Source organism: Aphelocoma coerulescens (genome assembly GCF_041296385.1).
Source record: "Aphelocoma coerulescens isolate FSJ_1873_10779 chromosome W unlocalized genomic scaffold, UR_Acoe_1.0 ChrW_unloc_scaf_1, whole genome shotgun sequence".
NCBI lineage: Eukaryota > Metazoa > Chordata > Aves > Passeriformes > Corvidae > Aphelocoma > Aphelocoma coerulescens.
The window spans coordinates 8,245,928-8,268,976 of NW_027184080.1; the positions used below are offsets into that span (position 1 = coordinate 8,245,928).

The following is a 23,049-nucleotide window of genomic DNA, read 5'->3' on the forward strand; positions in this document are numbered from 1 at the left end:
CTCTACAAGTGTTTTTGTCCCATTGAGTTTTAAATGTCCCCAATGATCTAGTTGCCAGTGTTCATGGGGACAGCTTTTGCAAGCATGGCATGGTCTGAATTGACACCTAACCTCCAAAATTCACCTTTTTATCCTCGTTCGTCCCCAAAATGTGTCAGGTTGCAGAATAAAACATGAGTGGTCCCCATCATGAAGGACTTGCTGGTGGTGGGCTCTTCTGCATTTTATCATCAGCTGCTCTCAAGGGACCATTTGGTTGGGAAAATCTATCAGTATCCAGAAAAATGGATTTAATGGAGCTATACAGGGATGGATTGAAATACCCAGCATTTAATGGGGGGCACCACCTCTGCCATCATTTCTGTTTAAAACCCATCATAGAAGAGTATCTAGGAAAGGTTCAAAAGGCTCTAGAGCATTTAAAAATTAATTATTAAATGGGTCCTATTTGCTTTGGGGGAATTTTAATTAGCGAAGACCCCGGAGCCAGCAGGAGGATGACCTCAGCATCTCCACAGCAGCAGAGGGGTTATCCTGGGATGTTCCTGGGGGGTCCCTGCAGGGCGAGAACCCCCTTAAAAAAAATCTTACAAGGCTGAAGGAGCCAGAGCTGGTGGCCAAGCCAAGAGTCCCAGGGTTGGTGCCAAGCTCCTAACTCCCTCCTCCCTGTCGGCCACAGTCAGATGATGTGCAAGGCAAGTTGAGAGGCTCCTAGTCTGGCAGGCAGCCTGCTCTGTTCCAGAGGCTCCACTGCTGACATCTTGGCATTAACCCCTCATAACCTTGTCCTTTCTAGGACAGAATGGTGGGTTTTTAGATAAGCAGGGAGGGGAGGTCATCTCTCCAATGAAGCTGGGAAAGAAAGAGTTCAATGCCCTGTGATTCTCAAAGCAAAAAAAAAAAAAATTAAAATTATGCATGCTCAAAAATAAACCAAGAATAAGTGACTTAAAAAAAAATTCCCAAGCAATTGTTTATCCCTGGGACAAATATACAATCCCAGTTCCACAGGAAGATGTCAATTTCAGATTATAATAGGATGCCAATTTGTAAATAAAGGCATTTCACAGGAGGTTATAAACTCCGTACAAGAGGGAGGTGGAAGGAGGGGAAATGGGAAAACACAGGCAGGACTCTGCCAGAGAAACTGCATGGGGATCATGTTTACATGGGGTTATATAATGAGGAGCCACTTTGAGGCACAAATAGCTCTGGATTTGGGCAAGGTGCTTCTTCCCTGGTGAGCAGATACCAGCAGGGATCAGAGGCATACTGAAACATTTCTGGCCTGCCTGTGATTTTGAAATGAAATGTCATTCAGCCAAGTGGTCCCTTAAACCAGATGAGGTCCCACCGTCAGAACCAGAGAAGAGAGTGATGCTGATGCTTCTCCAGGCTCCAGAGGTCTTTTCCTGTCTTTTTGTTGCAGAGGAGTTGGGAAGGAGAAACTGAGGCTGCGCTTGCTGCAGAAGAGCCCCATGGGTCTCCCAGCCTCAAGCCTTGCAAAGCCTTGCTTGGTCCAGCATCCACCAAGCATTGTCATTCAACATCCACTGGGGCTCCAGGAGAGCCTGGGGCAGTTCCAGAGTCAGGAAAAGTCAACGAGATTGGGCTGAAATCTGGATAAACTTCCAGGTTTGGTATTTTATGAATAACCCCTATAAATACAAAAGCAGTGGAGGTGATGAGGACATAAGCCAGTTCATCTTGCTTTCCCTCTGTGATGGCCAGCTCTGGGCTTCTTGGAGAGCTTCACTTTGCCAGCAGATCCAGCACCATTCATCTATCCTGAAAGAGAGACACCTTCTCACCCACCATGAGCACCATAACCTTCCATCAGCCAAGAGCCACCAGTCTCACACCACACATGGGTCAAGAGGGAGATGTCCAGGGCTGGATGGAGACCATACCATGGAGATCCAGCATTGACACCATCAAGCACCATCAGCTCACTTCTACCCTTGCAACAGAACTTTCTCCATGGGTCATATGGGAATTCATCTCCCACCAATCTAATGCCTCCAGACCACAGGCCAGCCACCTCCAGGCTTTCCAAGCATGGCTTATCTTGTTTGAAAGAAGAGTCATAACCAAACAAATCTGCCAAGAATTAGTCAGCTCAAAATACAGGAAAAACTCCCCTCTGTCTCCCATTTACAGAATTTATTTTTGTCTGCAATGGGATATTTTTGTCCTCTTTTTTAACCACATTGAGGATAGAAAGTATCTGGGCTGAGTACAACCATGTCAGTGGGAGACACCATGAACAAGGAGTCCTTACCTACCCATAGAGTGACCACCAATGAAAATAAAGGTAAGAATAATTGAGAGCCAGTGCCTCGGGGAGAACAAGGGGTACATCAGCTGGAGAATGGGATGGCTGGGGAAGAGACAGCATAGGTGGGATGAGAAGAGAACACCAGCACAGCATGAAGGACTATCCAATATTGCATTCCTGGGCCAGGAAGGAGAACAGAAAATAGAGGGGGGGTTGCTGCCTGTTCTGAGCTTCCCCTCCCCCTCCCAAAGACACGTGCTCCTGCCACATGCTCCGAGCTCCTTTGTTCGAAGCGCGGGCAAAACCAATGTCACTCAAACTCTTCAGCAGTGTCTGATTGGCCGCTCACCCCGGGTCCGCCCCCAGTCCTCCCCTTCCCCCTTCTCCGAATAAAGGATAGTTGAGGGGAGGCTCCGCTCTCTCTCATCTCAGCTTTTCCTGTGAACATCTGTAGTTGTCTCTCTCCTTTTTTAAGGCTTCTAACTGCAGGGAATTGAGCGGGCAGGGAGCTATATTTCTCCCTCTTTGCTTCTGCTGATGGTATTTACTCTGCAGCTGATACAGGTACCGATTTTAGAGCTATTAAAGTGCTAGATCGCCTGTGCTGCCTCTCTGGGTTGCTCGAGGCTTTCTAAGGCATTGAAATACAAGCGCTAGCCGGTATAAAGCTGAAAAGATACCATCCACATTTGGCGCCCAACGTGCTATCTCTGAACTCCGGTTCTGAGAGACTTTTAGGGTGTCCCGGCAGCTGTGTGTCTGCTGGAGTTAGCTCTGCACGTCGTGCTGTGCCAGCTCTGTGTAGCGAGCTGTTACTTTTTGCGTAACAGTGAGCCCAGAGGCTCAGCCTGTACCTCCCCCACACCACGTGGCGAGGAAACGGCTGGAAAGCAGAAGACCCTTCTCGCCTGTTTTTTTTCTCCGGACCTGCTTTCCTGTGGTAAAATCCAGATTTCTGGTGAGTATTTCCCTGCTAGTTTAGGGGCTCCTGTCTTAAGCTGGTGCCGGTTCAAACTTTCTCTTTTTTTCCTCCTTTTGGGCGAGTTGGGTTGAGGTTTGTGGTGTTGCTTTCATAATGGGATCTGAAGTTTCTGCACACCATAGAGAAATATACCACCAAGTTCAAAGCTACCTTTCTTGTACTGGGCATAAATACCCTAAAAATCTAGTTCAATCTTTTGTAGGATGGCTTTTTCAGTACTTTCCTAATCTTACCTCCGAAGACATAAGATCTCCTGAATTTTGGGATAAGGTGGGGAGAAAACTTTCCTCTCTTAGGCGTGCAGGAGATGAAAGAGTTTCAAAATTCTTTCCTCTCCTGTTACTAAGTTATACTTTGCCGGAGAAAAAGGCAGTACATGAAAAGCCTCTGCAAGAAACCCCTGTTAATTCCCTTATACCCTCTTCCAACCCCTTTGTCCCGGACCCCTCTTCCCCTACGCTGGTAAACACAGCTCGAGCAGACTGCTTTTTAGCACAGGAGAGCTATCGTCCTCCTGGCTCACCCGTGTTTCCTCAGCACCCTGCCTCGGACGGGAATCCGGAGCCCGTCCCAGGACCTTCCCAACCCCTTTTCTCCACTCCCTTGTCCCCAGTTTCTAGCCCTCATGTTTCAAGCGCGCGAAAAAAACCCCTTCTCCCCTGATCTCTTTGTTCCCAGGGAGAGCCATTGCCATGTGCTCGCAGCCCGGGGAAAAACCCCTCCCCCCAACCCCTTTTCTTCGAGTTTGTTTGTCTCCAATAATGGCGGCCGCGATGTTCCTTCCTCTCCAAACTACACCTCCCACAATCCCTTTCTCCCCCACCCCACAAACCCCTTCTTGTCCCCATCCCCTCCCACTCCCGCGTCACAATCTGACCCCGCCCCTAACCCCACCCCCACAGCGTCGTGTTTCACCCCTCCCTCTGTTCCCGCCCATGGCTCAAGTACCGCCCCTGCCTCCCACAACCCCGCCCCCAACCCCTCCCCTCCTCCGGCCGTGTCCGCGCCTCCACGCCCCGCCCCTGCCCCTCCACTCCCCGCCCCTGCTTCCTCTTGTCCTGTCCCTGGTTCCCACAATCCTGTAAATACCTTTTTAAATCCGGGAACCCATGGCTACCAGGAAGTAACTCCAACTGCTTCTACTACACTCTCTCCTACTAGCAATGTAGCAAACCCTGACTGGAAACCCTTACCTTACTCTAATATTAAGGATTTGTGCAAGGCCATTAAGGAGTTTGGAATGCATAGTAATTATTTTAAGAGCCTTTTAAGTGCTACTTTTGCAACTCACTTACTAGTACCTCATGATTTACTTACATTGATGCAAACTCTTCTAACAGCTGGTGATTTTATGATGTGGAAAAAGCAATGGAAAATGATTTTATCTGATTTACTAAAAATTTTGTGGCAAACTCCAGATAATTACCTGGACCTTGAGAATAATTGTATCACATTAGACCTTTTATCTGGTGACAATAATATGGCAAATCCTCAAAAACAAGCAATGCTTATCCCTCGTCCAGTTCTTACTGAAATCACACGTGCTGCTGAAAAGGCCTTAACATTATTACCATCTCAAACTCCTAACTCTCATTATACCACCATCAGGCAATTGCCAAATGAAAATATTATTCAATTTTATAACCGTTTGTGCGAAGCTGTCTCTTCTCAGGTCCCTAATCCTGACCTCCGACAAGCACTCCTACTCGAACTTCTCCAAGTAAATACGAATGATGCTTGCAAACAGGTCATCCTCACTCTCCCTCTTCATCCTCCTCCTACTGTTGAATCCATCCTCGAAGTCTGTACAAAGAAGGTGCAGCTGAACACAGCTGCTCCCCTTTTAAAAAAAGTGGGGATGGTTGGGGAAGTTGTAGAGAATGTTACGGGTACAGGAGAAACTCAATCGCGTGGTAACCTTATATGCTATCGTTGTCAGAAAAAGGGACATGTAGCTCGCAATTGCAGAGCGATTATAACTGCTGATAAAAACTCTCCAAAGACTGTTTCCCCAGGTCAACAGCAGGGAAACTAGTGACTCAACGCATCCTAACAGCTCCGCGTTCAGACAAAAATAGAGCTGCAGACAAAGCAACTTGGACTTCTGGACTAAGGTTTAAGGTAACCTGTGCCAAAACACACCATTTCAACAACAACAAACAGACTGTAATACCCATCTCATTCCAGAATGTGGACCACATGCAAGACTTTACATACCTTTTTGTTATTGGGGACACTCGGGTAACACCTGCTGGGATAGAGGTTACACCCACACTCATGAAAGTGGATCAGAATGGGTGTTCTAACCTAATGGTACAATGTATATATCCGCTGTACTTTATGCAAAAGGGTCAAGTCATTGCACAGGCCATTCCACTGCCCAAATACCTGCCCACAGATGGTCATATCCCAGCCATCTGTTGGACTGAGGTTTTGGGAAATGACAAACCTATAATAGAATGTAAGCTCTGTCACAAATCACAAAAAATCAGTATAATGGGAATGATAGACACAGGTGCTGATGTGACTGTCATTCCATTTGATAAGTGGCCTGAGCAATGGGAATTGCAATCTCAGGGCATCATACAAGGGATTGGAGGTACCCAAATTGCAAAGCAATCCAAATACACCATCCAAATTGAAGGTCCTGAAGGACAAATAGCAACTCTTCGTCCGTATGTCCTGGACACCAAATTCACCCTGTGGGGAAGGGATGCCATGTCTCAGTGGGGAACAAAAATTGATATCAGCCCTAGATATCAAAATTTTCTCTTGCAGGCCACTGAAGCAGAGTGCCATCCACAAAAATTAACTTGGAAAACAGATGAACCCGTGCAAGTTAAACAGTGGTCTTTAAAAAAAGAAAACTTAGAGGCACTCAAAACATTAGTAGCTAAACAATTGGCTAAAGGAAATATAGTTCCAACTAACAGCCCATGGAACACACCCGTGTTTGTAATAAAAAAACCGGGAAAGGACAAATACAGGCTACTCCAAGATCTTAGAGAAGTTAATAAAGTTATTGAAGACATGGGACCCCTTCAACCAGGTATGCCATCACCTTCAATGCTCCCACAACATTGGCATTTAGCCGTTCTTGACATTAAAGATTGCTTCTTTCATATTCCACTCCATCCTGCAGATGCCCCTCGATTTGCATTTTCTGTACCCTCTCTTAATCATGAAACCCCCATGGAACGTTACCATTGGCTTGTGCTCCCCCAAGGTATGAAAAATTCCCCAACTCTCTGCCAAGAGTATATTGCTAAAATTCTATCTCCCATCCGCGCCAAAGCAGAGAAAGCCATCATCCTACATTACATGGATGATGTGCTGGTGTGTGCTCCCAATAATCAGTATCTCGAGCAGACACTTAACATGGTGATTGAGGCCCTAGAGGCCAAGGGCTTTGAATTACAACCTGAAAAAATGCAGAGAACAAGCCCTTGGAAATACCTCGGACTCAAAATCACAGAAACCTCTATCACCCCAACACCCGTCACCATTAATAATAACCCGAAAACATTAGAGGAAGTGCAACAGATCTGTGGGACACTGACCTATCTAAGGCGCTGGTTAGGACTCACCACAGAGGATGTAGCTCCTATTGCAAACCTAGTAAAAGGGGAAGGCGGTCCAGCATCCCCCAGATCCCTGACAGAAGAGGCAAGGCAGTCTCTCAAAAAGATACAAGAGCTCATTTCCACCAGACAAGCACACGGATATCAGCCCTCCCTACCCTTTAATCTTGTCATTCTAGGGAAGGCACCACGCTTTCACGGCCTCATATTTCAGTGGGACGAAGAGCAGAAGGACCACCTCATCATAACTGAATGGGTTTTCCTTCCACTCCAACCTCCTAAAACCATCACACAGCCACAAGAATTAATAGCAAAAATTATCATGAAGGGTAGAGAAAGGCTCCGCACCCTGGCAGGATGTGACTTTGCATGCATCTACTTATCGGTAACAACAGACACATTAGATCACCTACTCCAAAATAATATAAATTTACAATTTGCATTAGATAGTTACTCAGGCCAAATCTCCAATCATTACCCAAAGCATGACCTGTTTAATCTGGCATTCTCTTTCATCCCTCGAGAGATTCAAGGCAGAAAACCCCTCGATGCGATTACCGTTTTTACTGATGCGTCAGGGAAAAGTAAGAAGTCCGTGGTCACATGGAAAAATTCAAAGACGCAAAAGTGGGAATCTGACATCAAGGTAATCCAAGGATCACCACAAGTAGCTGAATTAGCGGCTGTCGTTAGAGCATTTGAGAGGTTCAAAGAACCCTTTAATTTGGTCACAGACTCAGCATATGTAGCTGGAGTAACTGTTAGAGCTGAGCATGCTCTTCTAAAAGAAATCTCAAACAAAAAAATTTATGATTTGCTCTCAAAATTAATTTATCTGGTTTCCCACAGAGAGCACCCCTATTTTGTCATGCATGTGAGGTCACATACAAACCTGCCAGGATTTATTGCAGAGGGTAATCGTAGAGCTGATGCTCTGGCTATGCCAGCAGACATAGTTCTATCAGCCAACTTACCAAAGCTCCCCCAAGTTTTCGAACAGGCAAAACTGAGCCACGCCATGTATCATCAAAATATTCCTGCTCTCATCCGCATGTTCCATCTGTCGCGGACGCAGGCAAAAGCAATAGTGGCAACATGTCCCAACTGCCAGAAGCTACAGCTTCCAGCACTGGGCATGGGGGTCAACCCCAGAGGCATTAATAGTGGTGAAGTGTGGCAGATGGACGTCACACATTTCCCTGAATTTGGGAGATTAAAATACGTTCATATTTCTATTGATACCTTCTCTGGTGCTATGTATGCCTCTGCACATGCAGGTGAAAAAGCTAAGGACGTTGAAAAACATCTTGTCCAAGCTTTTGCTGTCCTTGGTATACCTGAGGAGATAAAAACTGATAATGGACCTGCCTACACCTCTCAGGAGTTTAAAAACTTCCGTCAGCAGTGGGGATTTCGACATGTTACAGGTATTCCTCACTCCCCAACCGGACAAGGCATTGTTGAACATTCCCATCAAACCCTCAAGCGAATGCTGCTACAACAGTCAGGGACCACCAAACTCAACTCACCTGTCCTCAGACTCAGCAAAGCACTGTTTACCATAAACTTCCTGAATGGTACCTTTGAGGATCCAAACCCTCCCATCTATCGTCATTTCCAGAACACCGGGAGACAGAAACTGAAGGAGAATCCAGAAGTCCTGATCCGGGACCCAGAGACTCAAAAAATCCAAGGACCATACGAACTTGTAACTTGGGGACGTGGGTATGCCAGTGTATCTACCCCTCAAGGACTGAGATGGATCCCAGGGAAATGGGTAAAACCTTATGTCACTTCCTCAAAAATTAAGGAGGTTAAAACTGCCTCCTGGAAGAGACGCCGTAAAAAGGACCCTGATTTCGCACCCTCATGTAAATCCCCTACTGCAAATTTTGATGTTAATCCCTTACGTTAAGTTGCACTGTTTTGCACTCAGGTTCTGCACTGTATTCTGTAAGTCTTCGTCCTGATACTCCATACCATAGATGTCCTGACTAACCCCTGAGTTTTGCTGGGGAACTAGTTTAAAGGCATCCTAGGTACTATCGAGTTGTAGGGACGATAGATTCCAATTATGTTTTGCACTGTTGTTCTGTTGCTGTTCTATGCACTTTAAGTTACTAAGAGTTACAACCCAGCTTTAAAGAAAAAAAAATAGGGAATTGTTGCTGCCTGTTCTGAGCTTCCCCTCCCCCTCCCAAAGACACGTGCTCCTGCCACATGCTCCGAGCTCCTTTGTTCGAAGCGCGGGCAAAACCAATGTCACTCAAACTCTTCAGCAGTGTCTGATTGGCCGCTCACCCCGGGTCCGCCCCCAGTCCTCCCCTTCCCCCTTCTCCGAATAAAGGATAGTCGAGGGGAGGCTCCGCTCTCTCTCATCTCAGCTTTTCCTGTGAACATCTGTAGTTGTCTCTCCTTTTTTAAGGCTTCTAACTGCAGGGAATTGAGCGGGCAGGGAGCTATATTTCTCCCTCTTTGCTTCTGCTGATGGTATTTACTCTGCAGCTGATACAGGTACCGATTTTAGAGCTATTAAAGTGCTAGATCGCCTGTGCTGCCTCTCTGGGTTGCTCGAGGCTTTCTAAGGCATTGAAATACAAGCGCTAGCCAGTATAAAGCTGAAAAGATACCATCCACAAGGGGGGAAGGGAAAGAGCAGCTCAGATCAGTTATTGAAAAGGAAAAACACTCCCCATACATCCCCCTGGCCTCACTGCTCCCCCTCCCACATCCTCCAGTGCCTCTGGTATCCATCAATGAAACTGCTTTCAGCCTCCAGACAGAGATTGAGACCCCAGTGGTGCCTGGATCTCAGACTCCTGATCATCAAAGGAACCTTGTGGAGAGCTGCAAGGGCACTCGCTTTGATCCCCTTTTTAATGCTCCTCTTGCCGTCATTCTCTCAACCCCCCCCCCCCCCCATGTGATTTCCCCGACAGAATGGCTGTGAACCCCAGGCTGGCCCCGTTCCCAAATTCTCATTGCTGAGAGCAATCTGCCTCACTAAATTCTGCCCTTCCAGCTTCAAGACATTAGAGGTCTACTGGCCTTGAACGCCGTTACTACACCAGCATCCACTGCCCATCACTGTTGGCCAAAGCCTACGGTGCTATAGGAAACCACTACCACCATTCACCCATGATGTCTTCTTCCTCAGCCACCTACTGCAGTTTCCAAATCTAGCAAAATTGGCATTTTTTTGCTTTTATTAAAGCCATTCTTTCATCAAGGAGCATCAAGAAGAGTGTACAGCCCTGATCTGGAGAGGATGAGGGATGCTGGATTCTCCAACTGGCATTATGGATCCCCATCTGCCCAAACTAGATAAGACCAAGCCAAAGCACTTGCCACATACCCTGCCAATAACTCATTAAAGCCCTCTTCAAATACATTCTTCTGCTAACTAAAATATGCAGGAAGGAGTAGAAAAAAAGCATGAGAAAGTAAGTTTTGGAGCATTGCTGCCAAGTGCATTTATTTTCCTTTCTTGACTGGGTCTTTCCAGTTGGGAATTTTAAGCTCTGCACTTCTGCATGCAGAAGGGAGATGTCAGTAAATCACAGCAAATTAAAAAGAAAATGCTCTTTCATGTGGAAGCATTCAGCTTTGTTTCAGGGCTTAGGTAGTTAACTGTATTCCTTCATGAGTCAACTATCCTCTCAGCTCCTCATTAAATTAAATGGCTACAATTACATTTGGGGAGGAAAAAAGAGCAGGTAATGATCATAAAAGGTTCTGTTTCCAGACTTGATGGGGGAGGAACCTTTGATAAGACCAAAAAAAATGCAATACAATGAAATGATAAAAATATAATAAGTAAAAAAAACATTTTCAGGGCCAAATGTGCTTTCTTTTGGGAAAGGAAGCTCTACTGAGGAGCTGGAGGTCCCCTTCCCAGAGGCCTTCAGGAGGCACCCAGAACAAGCCAAGTTATTTCCTGTAGCCCAAGCTCCCACCTCCCACCTTCCCTTTGAGAGCAGAGCAGCCAGACAAGATGCTATCAATAGGTTGACCCTTATAGAAAACCCCCTTTTAAAAGTGAGTACTTCCTCCGCTTATTTCATGTGGTATCCTGAGGAACTGAACTCTCTTCTCCCCTTTGCAATGAGTATATTTCAGAAGGAAAAAGAAAATAAAATCTAACAACATCCTTATTTTATTGTTTTGCTTCTTGTCTTTTTTCTTTTTACGGTCTCTTTCTTTTAAATTCCCCAAAGCTATAGGCTCCAATAACAACAACAAAAAAACCCTCAAAAACCAAAAGTCTTCTGTATTAAAAAAAAAGGTGACAAGTTTCTCTGTTCCCTCTCCCCCTTCTTTTGATTAATTCTCATTAGGGCCTTTGAGCAAACAATATGCTCTCCTCTCAAATAACAGACAAGGTATATATTAGACACAAATAAAAACAAACAAGACGCACTTAAAGACATCCACACCAAATGCAATTCCTGAAGAGAGGTGGGGCAGATGCGTACATGCAGTCACCAATGACCTATTTCTGAAATTTGTTTCAGGGTGATGAATAAAGCATAAATCAAGGAAACATCAGCACAAAGGAAAGGACCTTCAAACATCAGTGAGTACATGCAGGTACATGGTTTCAGACACTCTAATCCTGGTAGAGACAGAGCCCACCCACCGACTTAACCCATCCAGGATGGAAGATGAGGTGCTGAAAACATCACACCTTGGAAAAGGGGTGGGAGTTGGACTAGATGAGCATTAAAGGTCTGTTCCAACCCAAAGCCCAAGAGGGGTGAGGAAACCACCCTCCAAACCTCCATCCCATAACAGCACCTGGAGGCTAAAGGAAATGGCAAACAGGAAAATTATCAAAACCATAGAGTATCTCGAGTTGGAACAAATCCATAAGGATTATTGAGCTCAACTCCTTCTGCAATGTCCTCTGCAAAAAATGGGGTCACCTTTCCTTCCCAGGCACCATGAGCCTCACACATTAGATGCAGGATACTGGTTACCCTACCAGGAGCAAAGCCCAAGCACAACTCTCATCCCAGAGACAAGAAGTGCCACCACCACCAAGTCAAGGAAACCTTGACACCAAATCCTTCTGCAAGGCACAACTGCACCTGTTCCCATAATCCATGTATCTGAACAAATGAGCAGCCAACATCATTTAGCCTTCCCCAACAGGCTTCTTCCTGCCTGCATCCAAAAATTAATGGAGCATAAGGCTGGAATTCAAAGGAAATATGGGCTTTTGGGGATGGAGAACCTCACCTGGGATTTCAACACACCCTCTGCATGAGAGGTATGTGACTGCTACTGAAATGAAACCAAATTTCCCCTTCAAGCATGCCTTTCTCAACAATGCACAGCATCAACTCCTCAGCATCACTTCCCCTTCTGTTGGGACCCTCGGTCAACCCAACCCGCATCCAAGATCAAGGGTAACGCAGTGCTTGTGCTCGAAGCACGAGCTCTGGTGTGCCCCAGGTCATAGAGAGCCCAGCTGCGTTACTTCTGTGCGTCACAGAAGCGACTTCGGCATCAGGAAAAGGGCTGCTGGCTGAGCTAGCTAGCTGGCTTCTCAGCAGAGGGAACACAGCAGGAGCCGATGGGATCGGCTCACGTTAGCTCGGAGACAAAAGGAAGAGAGAGGCTGTTCTGATCTGACTCCTAACAGGTTTATTGTCAGAAGTTTCGCAACCCGAACAAGCTTGGAAGGGATGGAATACGATGGGATCCTCCCCTGAGGCTTGTCCTCAGTTGTATAGAGTTTGAAAACAGCGGTGAAAGGGGAAACAACCAATGAGTTAAGGGTCAGGGGGAGGATACAATTTAACAAGAACCACTGGGGGAAACCGAGAGGCGGGAGTTATAACAAAGAACCAATGAACAACCGAGTAACCGGGAGTTTTCCCGAACCGGGGGAGGTGGCTTGTACCCAGGCACCGCCCAGGGGGGCTGCGGCTTAGGCTTCTGAGCCGCCCATCAACCCACCCTCTGAGTCTGCCTCTTCGGGAAACTCGATCCAGGGGATGGGCTGGTATTGATTGGCATCACGCCCCCAGCCCCGCAGTGGGCTGGGTCACAGCAACACAAGGGAAAAAAAGAGATGTCTTACCTGAAAGCCCCCCAGGGGCTAGACAATTAGTTCTCCCTGTTTCAGTGGAGGAAGGCACAGAATCTGGACAATCTGATGGAGCAGAGGCAAAGAAAAAAAAACAGTATATAGGCAGCTCTTTGCAGGCTCCCAGCAATGCCATGAGCAGAACACACATTCCAAAGGGCTTAGCAAGAAACAATTACTAATTGTCCAGCACAGAGACTGTAGTTCATCAAGAAGCATCCACCCTAACTCATTGCCTCAGTCAAGTCTGCACACCATGCTTCATCACCATCCAACGCTGATTATAGACTGGCAAAAATTACAGACTGGCTGCCACGTCTCTGCCCAAGTCACTGGGTAAAAAGATCAAGGTTGTTGCCATTCTGATGTAAGCGAGCTCCGAAAAATGTTTAAATGCATTATGTTATAAATAAAGTATGTAATTCGTGCTATTATGTATAAAACTGGAATGTAATCAGACCATGTAGAGACAGTTTCAAAATCCCTCCACCAGCCTGGCTGAGAGAAAAATTTCACAACACTAAAAGAAGTTCTCTCACAATAAGTGAGGATTCCACCTAGGTGGGGTTAGATCTTATCACTGGGACATTTGCACCATGACGACTTGATCACCACACTCTGATATCTACATCGCATCTGATAAGGAATCGGATATTCTGGGAACTAAAAATAACTGTTCCGGGAACCAGAGATGGCCCATCCATCATCAGAGATGGCCTTTCCATCACCAGAAATGGCCCACTCATCACCCAGGATGGACGATTCATCAGACCCAGGAAAGGCTTTGTGCAGCCCAACTCCGGGACAAGAAAACTTCATGAATATGCTACAATTACGAGAAGAATAGAATTAATTCGGACTCTGCTGTTGCTGCCTGTTCTGAGCTTCCCCTCCCCCTCCCAAAGACACGTGCTCCTGCCCATGTGCTCCGAGCTCCTTTGTTCTAAGTGCGGGCAAAACCAAATGTAACTCAAACTCTTTAGCAGTGTCTGATTGGCCGCTCACCCCGGGTCCGCCCCCAGTCCTCCCCTTCCCCCTTCTCCGAATAAAAGAGATGGTCGAGGGAAACTCCGCCCTCTCTCTCATCTCAGCTTTTCCTGTGAACATCTGTGGTTGTCTCTCTCCCTTTTTAAAGCTTCTATCTGCAGGAAATTGAGCGGGCAGGGAGCTATATTTCTCCCTCTTTGCTTCTGCTGATGGTATTTGCTCTGCAGCTGATACAGGTACCGATTTAGAGCTACTAAAATGCTAGATCGCCCGTGCTGCCTCTCTGGGCTGCTCGAGGCTTTCTAAGGCATTGAAATACAAGCGCTAGCCGGTATAAAGCTGAAAAAATACCTTCCACACTCTACCCAAAAACTGTATAAGAAGGAACCAGCCAAAGCAGCATTCCTGAACTTGGGAGGTCTGGTGCGATAGAGATCAGATCTATGCGTGTTCACCCAGCTCCGACCCCGGGCTCGGTGCTGCTTTTCCCAATCGTGGCTTTTGAAAGCGATATTTCGGTCGCATAATAAATGTTACTTCTTTATAAATTTGGATTGGGCAATTCTGTTTATCACAGTTTGGTGACCCTGACGTGATCCGATTTGGGGTATCGCGGACCCCTTTTCGCCCAGGAGGCGCCCCGCTAATTTTTCTAACGGTCTGGCCGGACAGGGGACCCCGCGGACCAATCGGATCAACAAACCTAATTAAAAAAGCACCTCGATCGAGAAAAGGAAATAAAACAAGCTCTCAGGGAACTCGGGGGGGACCCAGGGTGGGATCCCCGGAGCCGCGGTAGGGTAATTCACTCATAAAAATCTACATGCACGAAGAATCCACGCAGGAAAACGGACCATAAGTATTGCGTGGTTGAGTGAGGAGCGATCGAGCGTGTGTGTGAGACGTGATATTATCACAAAGCGAGTGCGGACCCCAAGATCACAGTTCCTCTCCCGCGAAGGAAGAGGTCGGTCACGGGGGAAGCGAAAGACACGGGGTAAAAACCTAATTCTTTTCCACACGTCAAGCCCGAATAAATCAAGACATTCGAGGGATCGATCGTGGACGACTAGGGGGAAGGGTACATCCTTTATCGAGTTCAAGGATCGGTAAGCCCCCTAGTCTCGGACATATTTAGTCCAGGTAAAAGTCAGAACTTTGAGAGCAGTTACCGGAGGAAAACCCCCAGACCAGTCCTCTGCGAGGGCTATTATGCCGGTAACATATTAAATACAAATTTGAAACAGTACCGAATTCGGGAATTTAGAGGACTCTCCACAAAATCCAGGTAAGATACGCTAGCGAAGTAATTTTATTATTTATTTTTTTCTTTAAAATGGGACAGAAAAAGAGTAAAATCCCGAGAAAACCCCAAGAAAAATCAGGGGGTGGGAAAGAACAAGGGATACCTGAAATCCCGAGAGATAGTCCCTAAGCTGGATACTAGAACATTGGGGGGACTGTCCCGAAAGGAGAAATAAACCCAAGGAAAGGAGAAAAAGGCAAACAAGAAAGAGAGGGGTTGAAGCCCCCTGGAAGCATTGCCTCCCCCCTCCCCAAGCCCAGGCTCCTGTTGCGCCGCCGCTCCTGGAGCCCGAGGTCCCGCCTGTCCCAGCTCTCATGGCACCACCCGCGGCTCCACCGCTTGTCCCAGCGGCGGCGGCGGCTCCGCCGGTAGCCCCGGTGTTCCCGCCGCCCCCTCCAGCCCCTGCGGGTCCGGCGGCAGACCAGCATCCCCTTACGGCCTCTCGCCCGTGCCCCGGCCCCGGTGGTGGCCCCAGTCCCGGCTCCGGCCCCGGTCCCGATGTCCGCGGCCGTTCCGCCGGCCCCTGCCCCCGCTGCGTTGTCTGACACAGCTCCATTGAACCCGGCTGCGGCCCCGCGGGCTGCGCTGGGCCAGCCAGCAGCACAGAGTCCTGCTGCCGTGGCTGCTGTGGACCCGTGCAGAGGGTCCACACCAGGCTCTGGTATCTGCCAGAAGAGCTTGTCCCCTTGCCAGTTCCAGCGGCACTTCCCGCTAACCCCCCCCCCCCCCCCCCCCACTCCTGGAGGAATCAGCCCCGGAGAGGATTCCCGCCTCCTACCCCCCCCCATCCTCACCTGCACTGTTCCCCTGGCAACGACCGCTTCTGCCGTTTCTCTTAAAGGAGAAGCAAAACACCAAAGTTCGAGCAGATCTCGATGAACAAGCCCTTTCAGAAAGAGAAATCATATATGTAGACGGTTCTTCCAGATGTGTACAAAGAAAAAGAATGCCAGGGTATGCTTTAGTTGATGGGGGGACTATGCACACTGGAATATTTAGCACGCAAGAAGAAAAAGGGGTTGATGCATGGGAGAAGGATGAAAGATAAGAAAATCTTTCAGGAGGTCTAGGGCTGTCAGGGGCTTCTCAATTTAGGGTCCAGGAAGCCCTTGATAAAATTAAAAGTCGGACCCCTAAAGCAGGAACTAATTTTTTTGGTAGACTCGGGAGCTGAACAAACCACCATTCAGCGACTGCCGAGCGGATGTACAACAAGCAAAGATACCCCGACGGTGGTCGGAGCAAAACGGAATCCTTTAAGGTCCCGGTTATTAAAAATGTAAAGTTCGAATCTGAAACCAGGACATGCCTAGGGAATGTTTTGTTGATTGAAGAGGCAGACTACAATTTGTTAGGAAAAGATTTGATGGTGGCTTTGGAGGTAAGCTTGATTGTTCAGGAGTCACAGCTTGTAGTGAGCTTATACAAACTAACCATAGAAGATAAAGACAAGGTGAATCCGAAAGTCTAGTATACCAAAGGAGAGGCAGGGAGAATAGAAATGACACCCATTCGTATGGAGATTAAAAGGCCAGAAGATCTGATTAAGGGTTAAACAATATCCTCTTCCTATAGAAGGGAGAAAGGGACTAAAGCAAGTAATAGCTGGGGCACTGTTCCCCACGTGCACTTTGCTGGGTGGCACCCCCCCTCAGATACCTGGTGTAGTGTGGTGGACTTGAGAGGTTGCCTTTTGGACTTGTACTCTGGCAAAGGAGAGCTGGGATTGTTTCACTTTTCGGTGGGGGGATCCGGGAACTCGCTGGGGGCGGCGGCTCGGGTGAGCCTCCTTGCCTCAGGGGTTTGTGGACTCACCAAGCTTGTTTAGTCGGGCTCTTGAGCAAGTGCTCAGCCGGTTTTGTTCGGGGAGCCAGGCTGCCTCAGTGCGTGGATGGCTTGCTGGTGTCTGGACCAGCAGAAAGGGATGTGAGAGAAGCCACTATAAAGTTCTTAAATTTCTTAGGAGATAAGGGGTTAAAAGTCTCTAAATCAAAACCGCAGTTCACTGAACCCGAGGTAAAATACCTGGGACATTGGCTAACGAAAGAAAAAAAAAGGGGAACTATTTTTTATGGACTCTAAGTATGCATTTGGTGTGGTACACACTTTTGGGAAAATTTGGGAAGAAAGAGGGTTAATTAACACCAGAGGGAGAGGATTAATCCATGGAGAAATAATAAAACAGATCCTGGAAGCTGTCAGGGAGCCAGAGGCGATTTCAATAGTGCATACAGGAATGCAGTTCCAGACCCGAGGAGCTGATAAAGCGGCGAAAATGCAGCATTATTAAAGGTGCGTACCCCGGAGGTCGAGCAAAGAGAACCCAGAGAATACCCCCCACAACCTTCCAAAAAGGAGATTGAAGTCTATTTAAAAATAAGGGAAAAGTTAGAAGAAGGTAAGTGGAAGTTACCTGATGGGAGAGAGCTACTGTCAAAGGAATACAGTAGGAAAATCCTAAAGAAACTACATCAACAAACTCACTGGGGGGAGGGGGGGGGCACGAGCCTTAGCAAAAAATTTTTTAAGGTTTTTCGGATATAAAAGAATTTATAAGTTAGCCAAGCAGGAGGTACAAGGATGCATGACATGCCAAAAAGTAAACCGGGCTAAATCTCAACGAGCACTGTTGAGAAGTTGCCCTGCAGCCCACCGGCCTTTTAAGAAAATTCAAATAAATTTTACAGAGTTGCCTAAAGTGGGAAAGTATAAAAATTTGTTAGTATTAGTAGATAAATTAACACATTGGGTAGAGGCTTTCCCAACCCCTAGAAGTACAACCCAAACCTTATAAAAAAATATATTTAGAAGAAATTATACCCTGATATGGCATGATAGATTATATAGACTCAGATCAGGGGACACATTATACCTCAAAAATTATTAAGCAATTGGCTGAAGCTCTGAGAATTCAATGGGAGTATCACACTCCTTAGCACCCCCAGAGTTCGGGTCAAGTTGAAAAATAATGAATCAGACACTAAAAGCTCAATTATCTAAATTAATGCTAGAAACAAAAATGTCATGGGTAAAATGTCTCCCCTTAGCCTTGTTAGATATCCAAACTATGCCGCATTCAGAGACAGGGCTGTCACCTTTCGAAATGTTATACGGGATGCCAGTAGGGCATCCTGGGATAGAGGATGGACAAATCCATCCTTATCTGACAGCAATCAATAAAAATTCACAGAAGTTAAGGAAACGTGGGCTGGTGACACAACATTCCCCCCTGGGATTTGCTATTCACAAGATACAGCCGGGGGACAAAGTTCTTATAATAACATAGAAGGAAACCCCTCTCACTCCTCACTGGGAGGGTCCATTTCTTGTCCTCCTCACTACAGACGCAGCAATTCGAACGGCAGAGAAAGGCTGGACGCACGCTTCTCAAGTGATGTTGGGGTCTCCCCCCCCTGCCATGGGGCCCTGGGGGGAGGGGCCCTGGGGGGGAGGCACAGGGTTTCCCTGCCCCTGGTCAGCCTCGTTCCCCATTGGTTGGTTTGTGTTCCCCGGTGTGGGCAAAGGTCCCTGGGGTCCCCTGACTGCAGCAGTTCCTGAGCAGGGCCCCGGCCATGTGGCTGGAGAAATAAACATCTCTCTGAAACATCTACTGTTGGGGTCCCTTCCCTGCCCTGTAGCCCCGGGAGCCCTGAGGGAGGCACGGGGTTTCCCTGCCCCTGGTCAGCCTCGTTCCCCATTGGTTGGTTTGTGTTCCCCTGCACGGGCAAAGGAGCTCAGGTCCTGACTGTAGCAGTTCCTCGGCAGAGCCCGGCCATGCGGCTGGAGAAATAAACATCTCTGAAACATCTAGCAAGAATCCGTCCGTATATATTTCTTTTCCACGGGACTCCTGGTTTGATATAGGTGTTACAGTATCCCCACTGCAACAATCTACCATGAATCTGTCCAGATATATTTCCTTTCCACGGGACTCCCGGTTTGATATATACTTGTTACAGTATTCCCCGCTGTAACAGAGTGAAGAAAATCGAAGTCCAAGAAGGAACACCTGAGTGGAGGATCACCTCTTCACCAGGAGACTTAAAAATAAAATTGCATCGACCCAACAAATGACTGAGAGGGATCAGATAAGTTGTAATGTAACTCGTTGTGAATGTTATCCCTTTGTCTCTTTCAAGTGTGAATATGGTAATGAAATTTGGGTTGTTCATTGTTGCAGAAGAGATTGGCCCAGAGGCCTATGTACAAAGTGTTTGCAGGAGGAGCGAGACCTGACTAGCCAATACTTAACCCTTGCTACTAATGTAGGGAAATTGGAACTAGACTCCCCTGAGTGGTACGCCATATATAAATAGGGGGTCAGGGGAAAACTGGATGCACAAGCAGAAATTTTAACAATCGAGTGCCGGAAAACAATCAAAGCACCTTGCGGATCAGACACAATAAAGCTCTCTAGGTAGAACGTATAGAAGAGAAGGTATGCTATTCGGTCCAGCCATAGGACCCCCGAATATTCCTGCTGCTGAGAAGATGGCTTACCTCGCCACTGGCTGCACTCCAGTGGACGAAGGCAAAAGCAGAGGGATACACCTATGGGGGTTCCTGATGGTTCTGAGCCTGACCATATGCCTAACACTTAATACACCACTAGAGGGTTTGTCTCCCAAGGAGGGCCAAAAAGCTGCCAGCCTTTGCGAACTGTGTCAGCAGGTCCTCCTGAAAGGACAGGAGACACATCAGAGCCCAGAGAACTGCAAGGGAAATAGCAAACATTGTGATCTGAATGGCACTCGATTTCAAATTTATGAATTAAAAGGAAAAATTAAATGCTTATCTCGAAATGCAAGGTTTAAGAAAAGGAAGTCAAAAGTTCCTCCTTTCAAAACTAGAAACCAATATTATAGGAGACAAGAGAAATATAGACCAAATGCCGGTTTCAATCAGTGACCACTGTAATCATACTGTATGGGTTGGAGGGAAGAAAAAATCTATCTTTGTAGCCTATTCCCAGATCAACAAATTATGTTATGATAATTCAAAATTAAGCATGTGCTTGATGGATGGAAAAACTTACTGGGTGGGGAAAAATTAAAGGTACAAAGATAGATCACTCCTCGACAACGAACCAGTTATACTAGACCTCCTTGAGGAAAATGATGACAGGGCATGCTTGCAATATGATAACACCTTTTGCTTTTCTAAGAACAAAGATAGCATGGATCCAGAAAACACTATGAAACAGGTAGCATTAGAGCTTAAGAGACAAGAATCAGAAATAAGAAAAAAAGAGGATAGAACAAGAGAGACTATTGGCATTAAGCAAACATTATGACCTTCTAGAAAAGCAGTATAAGGATTGGGAATGGCCAGCCCCTAACACTAACTTGTTCATAGACTTAATGCAAGAAATCACCACTGAGTTAGGTTTATCCAACTGCTGGATATGCGGGGGGCGGAAATCAGCAGAAAAATGGCCTTGGAAGGGTGAAGGCTTAGCTCCAGAACAACTTCTAAAAAGAGATAAAAATCAGTTCTCAATGACTACACAGAGGCCTGAAGGTTCGATTCTAGACCAACGAGTAATAGGAATAATTTGCATCAGCAGGGAAGGAAATGAATATACTGAGGTTGTGGGATACACCCCATGTATATCCACCCTAGCAATATATTCAAATTATAAAAGTAAAATCTGGCAACCAGAACCCCCTGCAGGATATTGGAGTCAAGAAAGAAAAGCGAATTGTGATTGGAATAGTCGAGTCAACCTTTGCTGGTACAAGCAATCTGGAGCTAACCCTTACCAATCCTTAGAAGACTTAAAAGAATATTGGAGAGAACCAGAAAATACGAGAATAAAATGGAAAGCCCCTGATGGTATATATGGATATGTGGCAAAAAGGCATACAGCGAACTGCCCAGTAAATGGAAAGGTTCATGCACTCTAGGTATGATTCGACCTTCTTTCTTTATACTCCCCAGATCAGAAAGTGGCCTGTTAGGCGCTCCCTTGTACGAAACCTTAAGCCGAAAGAAAAGGGGGATAAAGAAAACACTGCCTATAGCAGGTGGGTGTCAAAAATGGGGTGAAGAAAAATGGCCCGCAGAAAGAATAATCCAATATTATGGCCCAGCAACATGGGCACAGGATGGGAGCTGGGGGTATAGAACCCCTGTATATTTACTCAATCAACTCATAAGGCTCCAAGCTGTAGTAGAAGTGGTTTCAAATCATACCTCGGATGCACTAGAACTGTTAGCTAAACAACATTCTCAGATGCGTGCCTTTGTATACCAGAACCGAATTGCATTAGACTATTTGTTAGCTGAGGAAGGGGGAGTCTGTGGGAAGTTCAATGAATCAGAATGCTGCATAGAAATTGATGACTATGGAGAGACCATCAGGGACCTTGCAGCTGAGATCAAAAAGGTGGCACATGTTCCAGTCCAAAAATGGAATTCCATCTCACAAGCATCTTGGTGGGAACAATTATTTGATGGTACATGGTGGAAGAAGGCAGCATTTTTCATACTTTGTTCAGTGGCCGGGGTGATATTCATACCCTGCATGATATCATGTTTTATTAGATTAATACACTCAGTAGTACAAGGCATACAAATAGCTGCAATGCCCATGGACCCGGAACTAGCTGCTGGAGGATTAGGCAAAAACAATAAAATCTCTAAAATCATGGAATTAAAAGAAGGAGAAGCAAATAGTAAAGCTGCTGAGGTTCTGATAAAGTTTGAAAAGCAGATAAAGGAGGAAAAGCTAGAGTTACAAGAAAAACTAAATAGCTATGACTAAAAGGAATTCTTTTGTTTGAATATTCATACCTTTATATTTGTAGTAAATATTTGATCATAGTATTTCTATTTTTTATAGTAACAAAAAGTAGCACAAATTAATGTTTCCATATAAAAAGGAAGGGAATTGTTATAAATAAAGTATGTAATTCGTGCTATTATGTATAAAACTGGAATGTAATCAGACCATGTAGAGACAGAGTTTCAAAATCCCTCCACCAGCCTGGCTGAGAGAAAAATTTCACAACACTAAAAGTATTTCTTTCACAATAAGTGAGGATTCCACCTAGGTGGGGTTGGATCTTATCACCGGGACATTTGCACCATGACAACTTGATCACCACACTCTAATATCTACACCTCATCTGATAAGGAATCGGATATTCTGGGAACTAAAAATAACTGTTCCGGGAACCAGAGATGGCCCATCCATCATCAGAGATGGCCCTTCCATCACCAGAAATGGCCCACTCATCACCCAGGATGGACAATTCATCAGACCCAGGAAAGGTTTTGTGCAGCCCAACTCCGGGACAAGAAAACTTCATGAATATGAGAAGAATAGAATTAATTCGGACTCTGCCCAAAAACTGTATAAGAAGGGACCAGCCGAAGCAGCATTCGTGAACTTGGGAGGTCTGGTGCGATAGAGATCAGATCTGTGCGTGTTCACCCAGCTCTGACCCCGGGCTCTGTGCTGCTTTTCTCGATCGTGGCTTTTGCAACCGATATTTCGGTCGCATAATAAATGTTACTTCTTTATAAATTTTGATTGGGCAATTTTGTTTATCCCACATTAGATGCTTAAATGTACAAATGTTTTACACTTCCAATTTACTCAATACCTGTAACTCACTGAAATGGTGTCTTGGGGTGACTTTATGATGTGTATCCCATATCGCTATTCTATGCCCAGAAATTAATTTTGTGCCTTTCTATGCCTTTAAACTGAGCCTTAGAGGGGGGAGAGGGAAAAAAACCCAGAGAACTTTCAAAGCAGTGTTTCAAGGATACACAGATATACACACAGACTCCTCTTGCTTCTAACAGCAGCAG

The 23,049-nt window shown here is 46.2% G+C and overlaps 1 protein-coding gene across 1 annotated transcript in view; it reads right to left on the minus strand.

The window, feature by feature from the left end:
* The window catches only part of LOC138102736 (mothers against decapentaplegic homolog 7-like), a 59,229-nt gene that overhangs the window by 29,745 nt on the left and 6,435 nt on the right, over positions 1-23,049 (minus strand). The window contains exon 3 of the mRNA XM_069000492.1: positions 12,930-13,001. Coding sequence (XP_068856593.1) covers positions 12,930-13,001 — 72 coding nt within the window. The remainder of the gene's footprint in view (positions 1-12,929; positions 13,002-23,049) is intronic.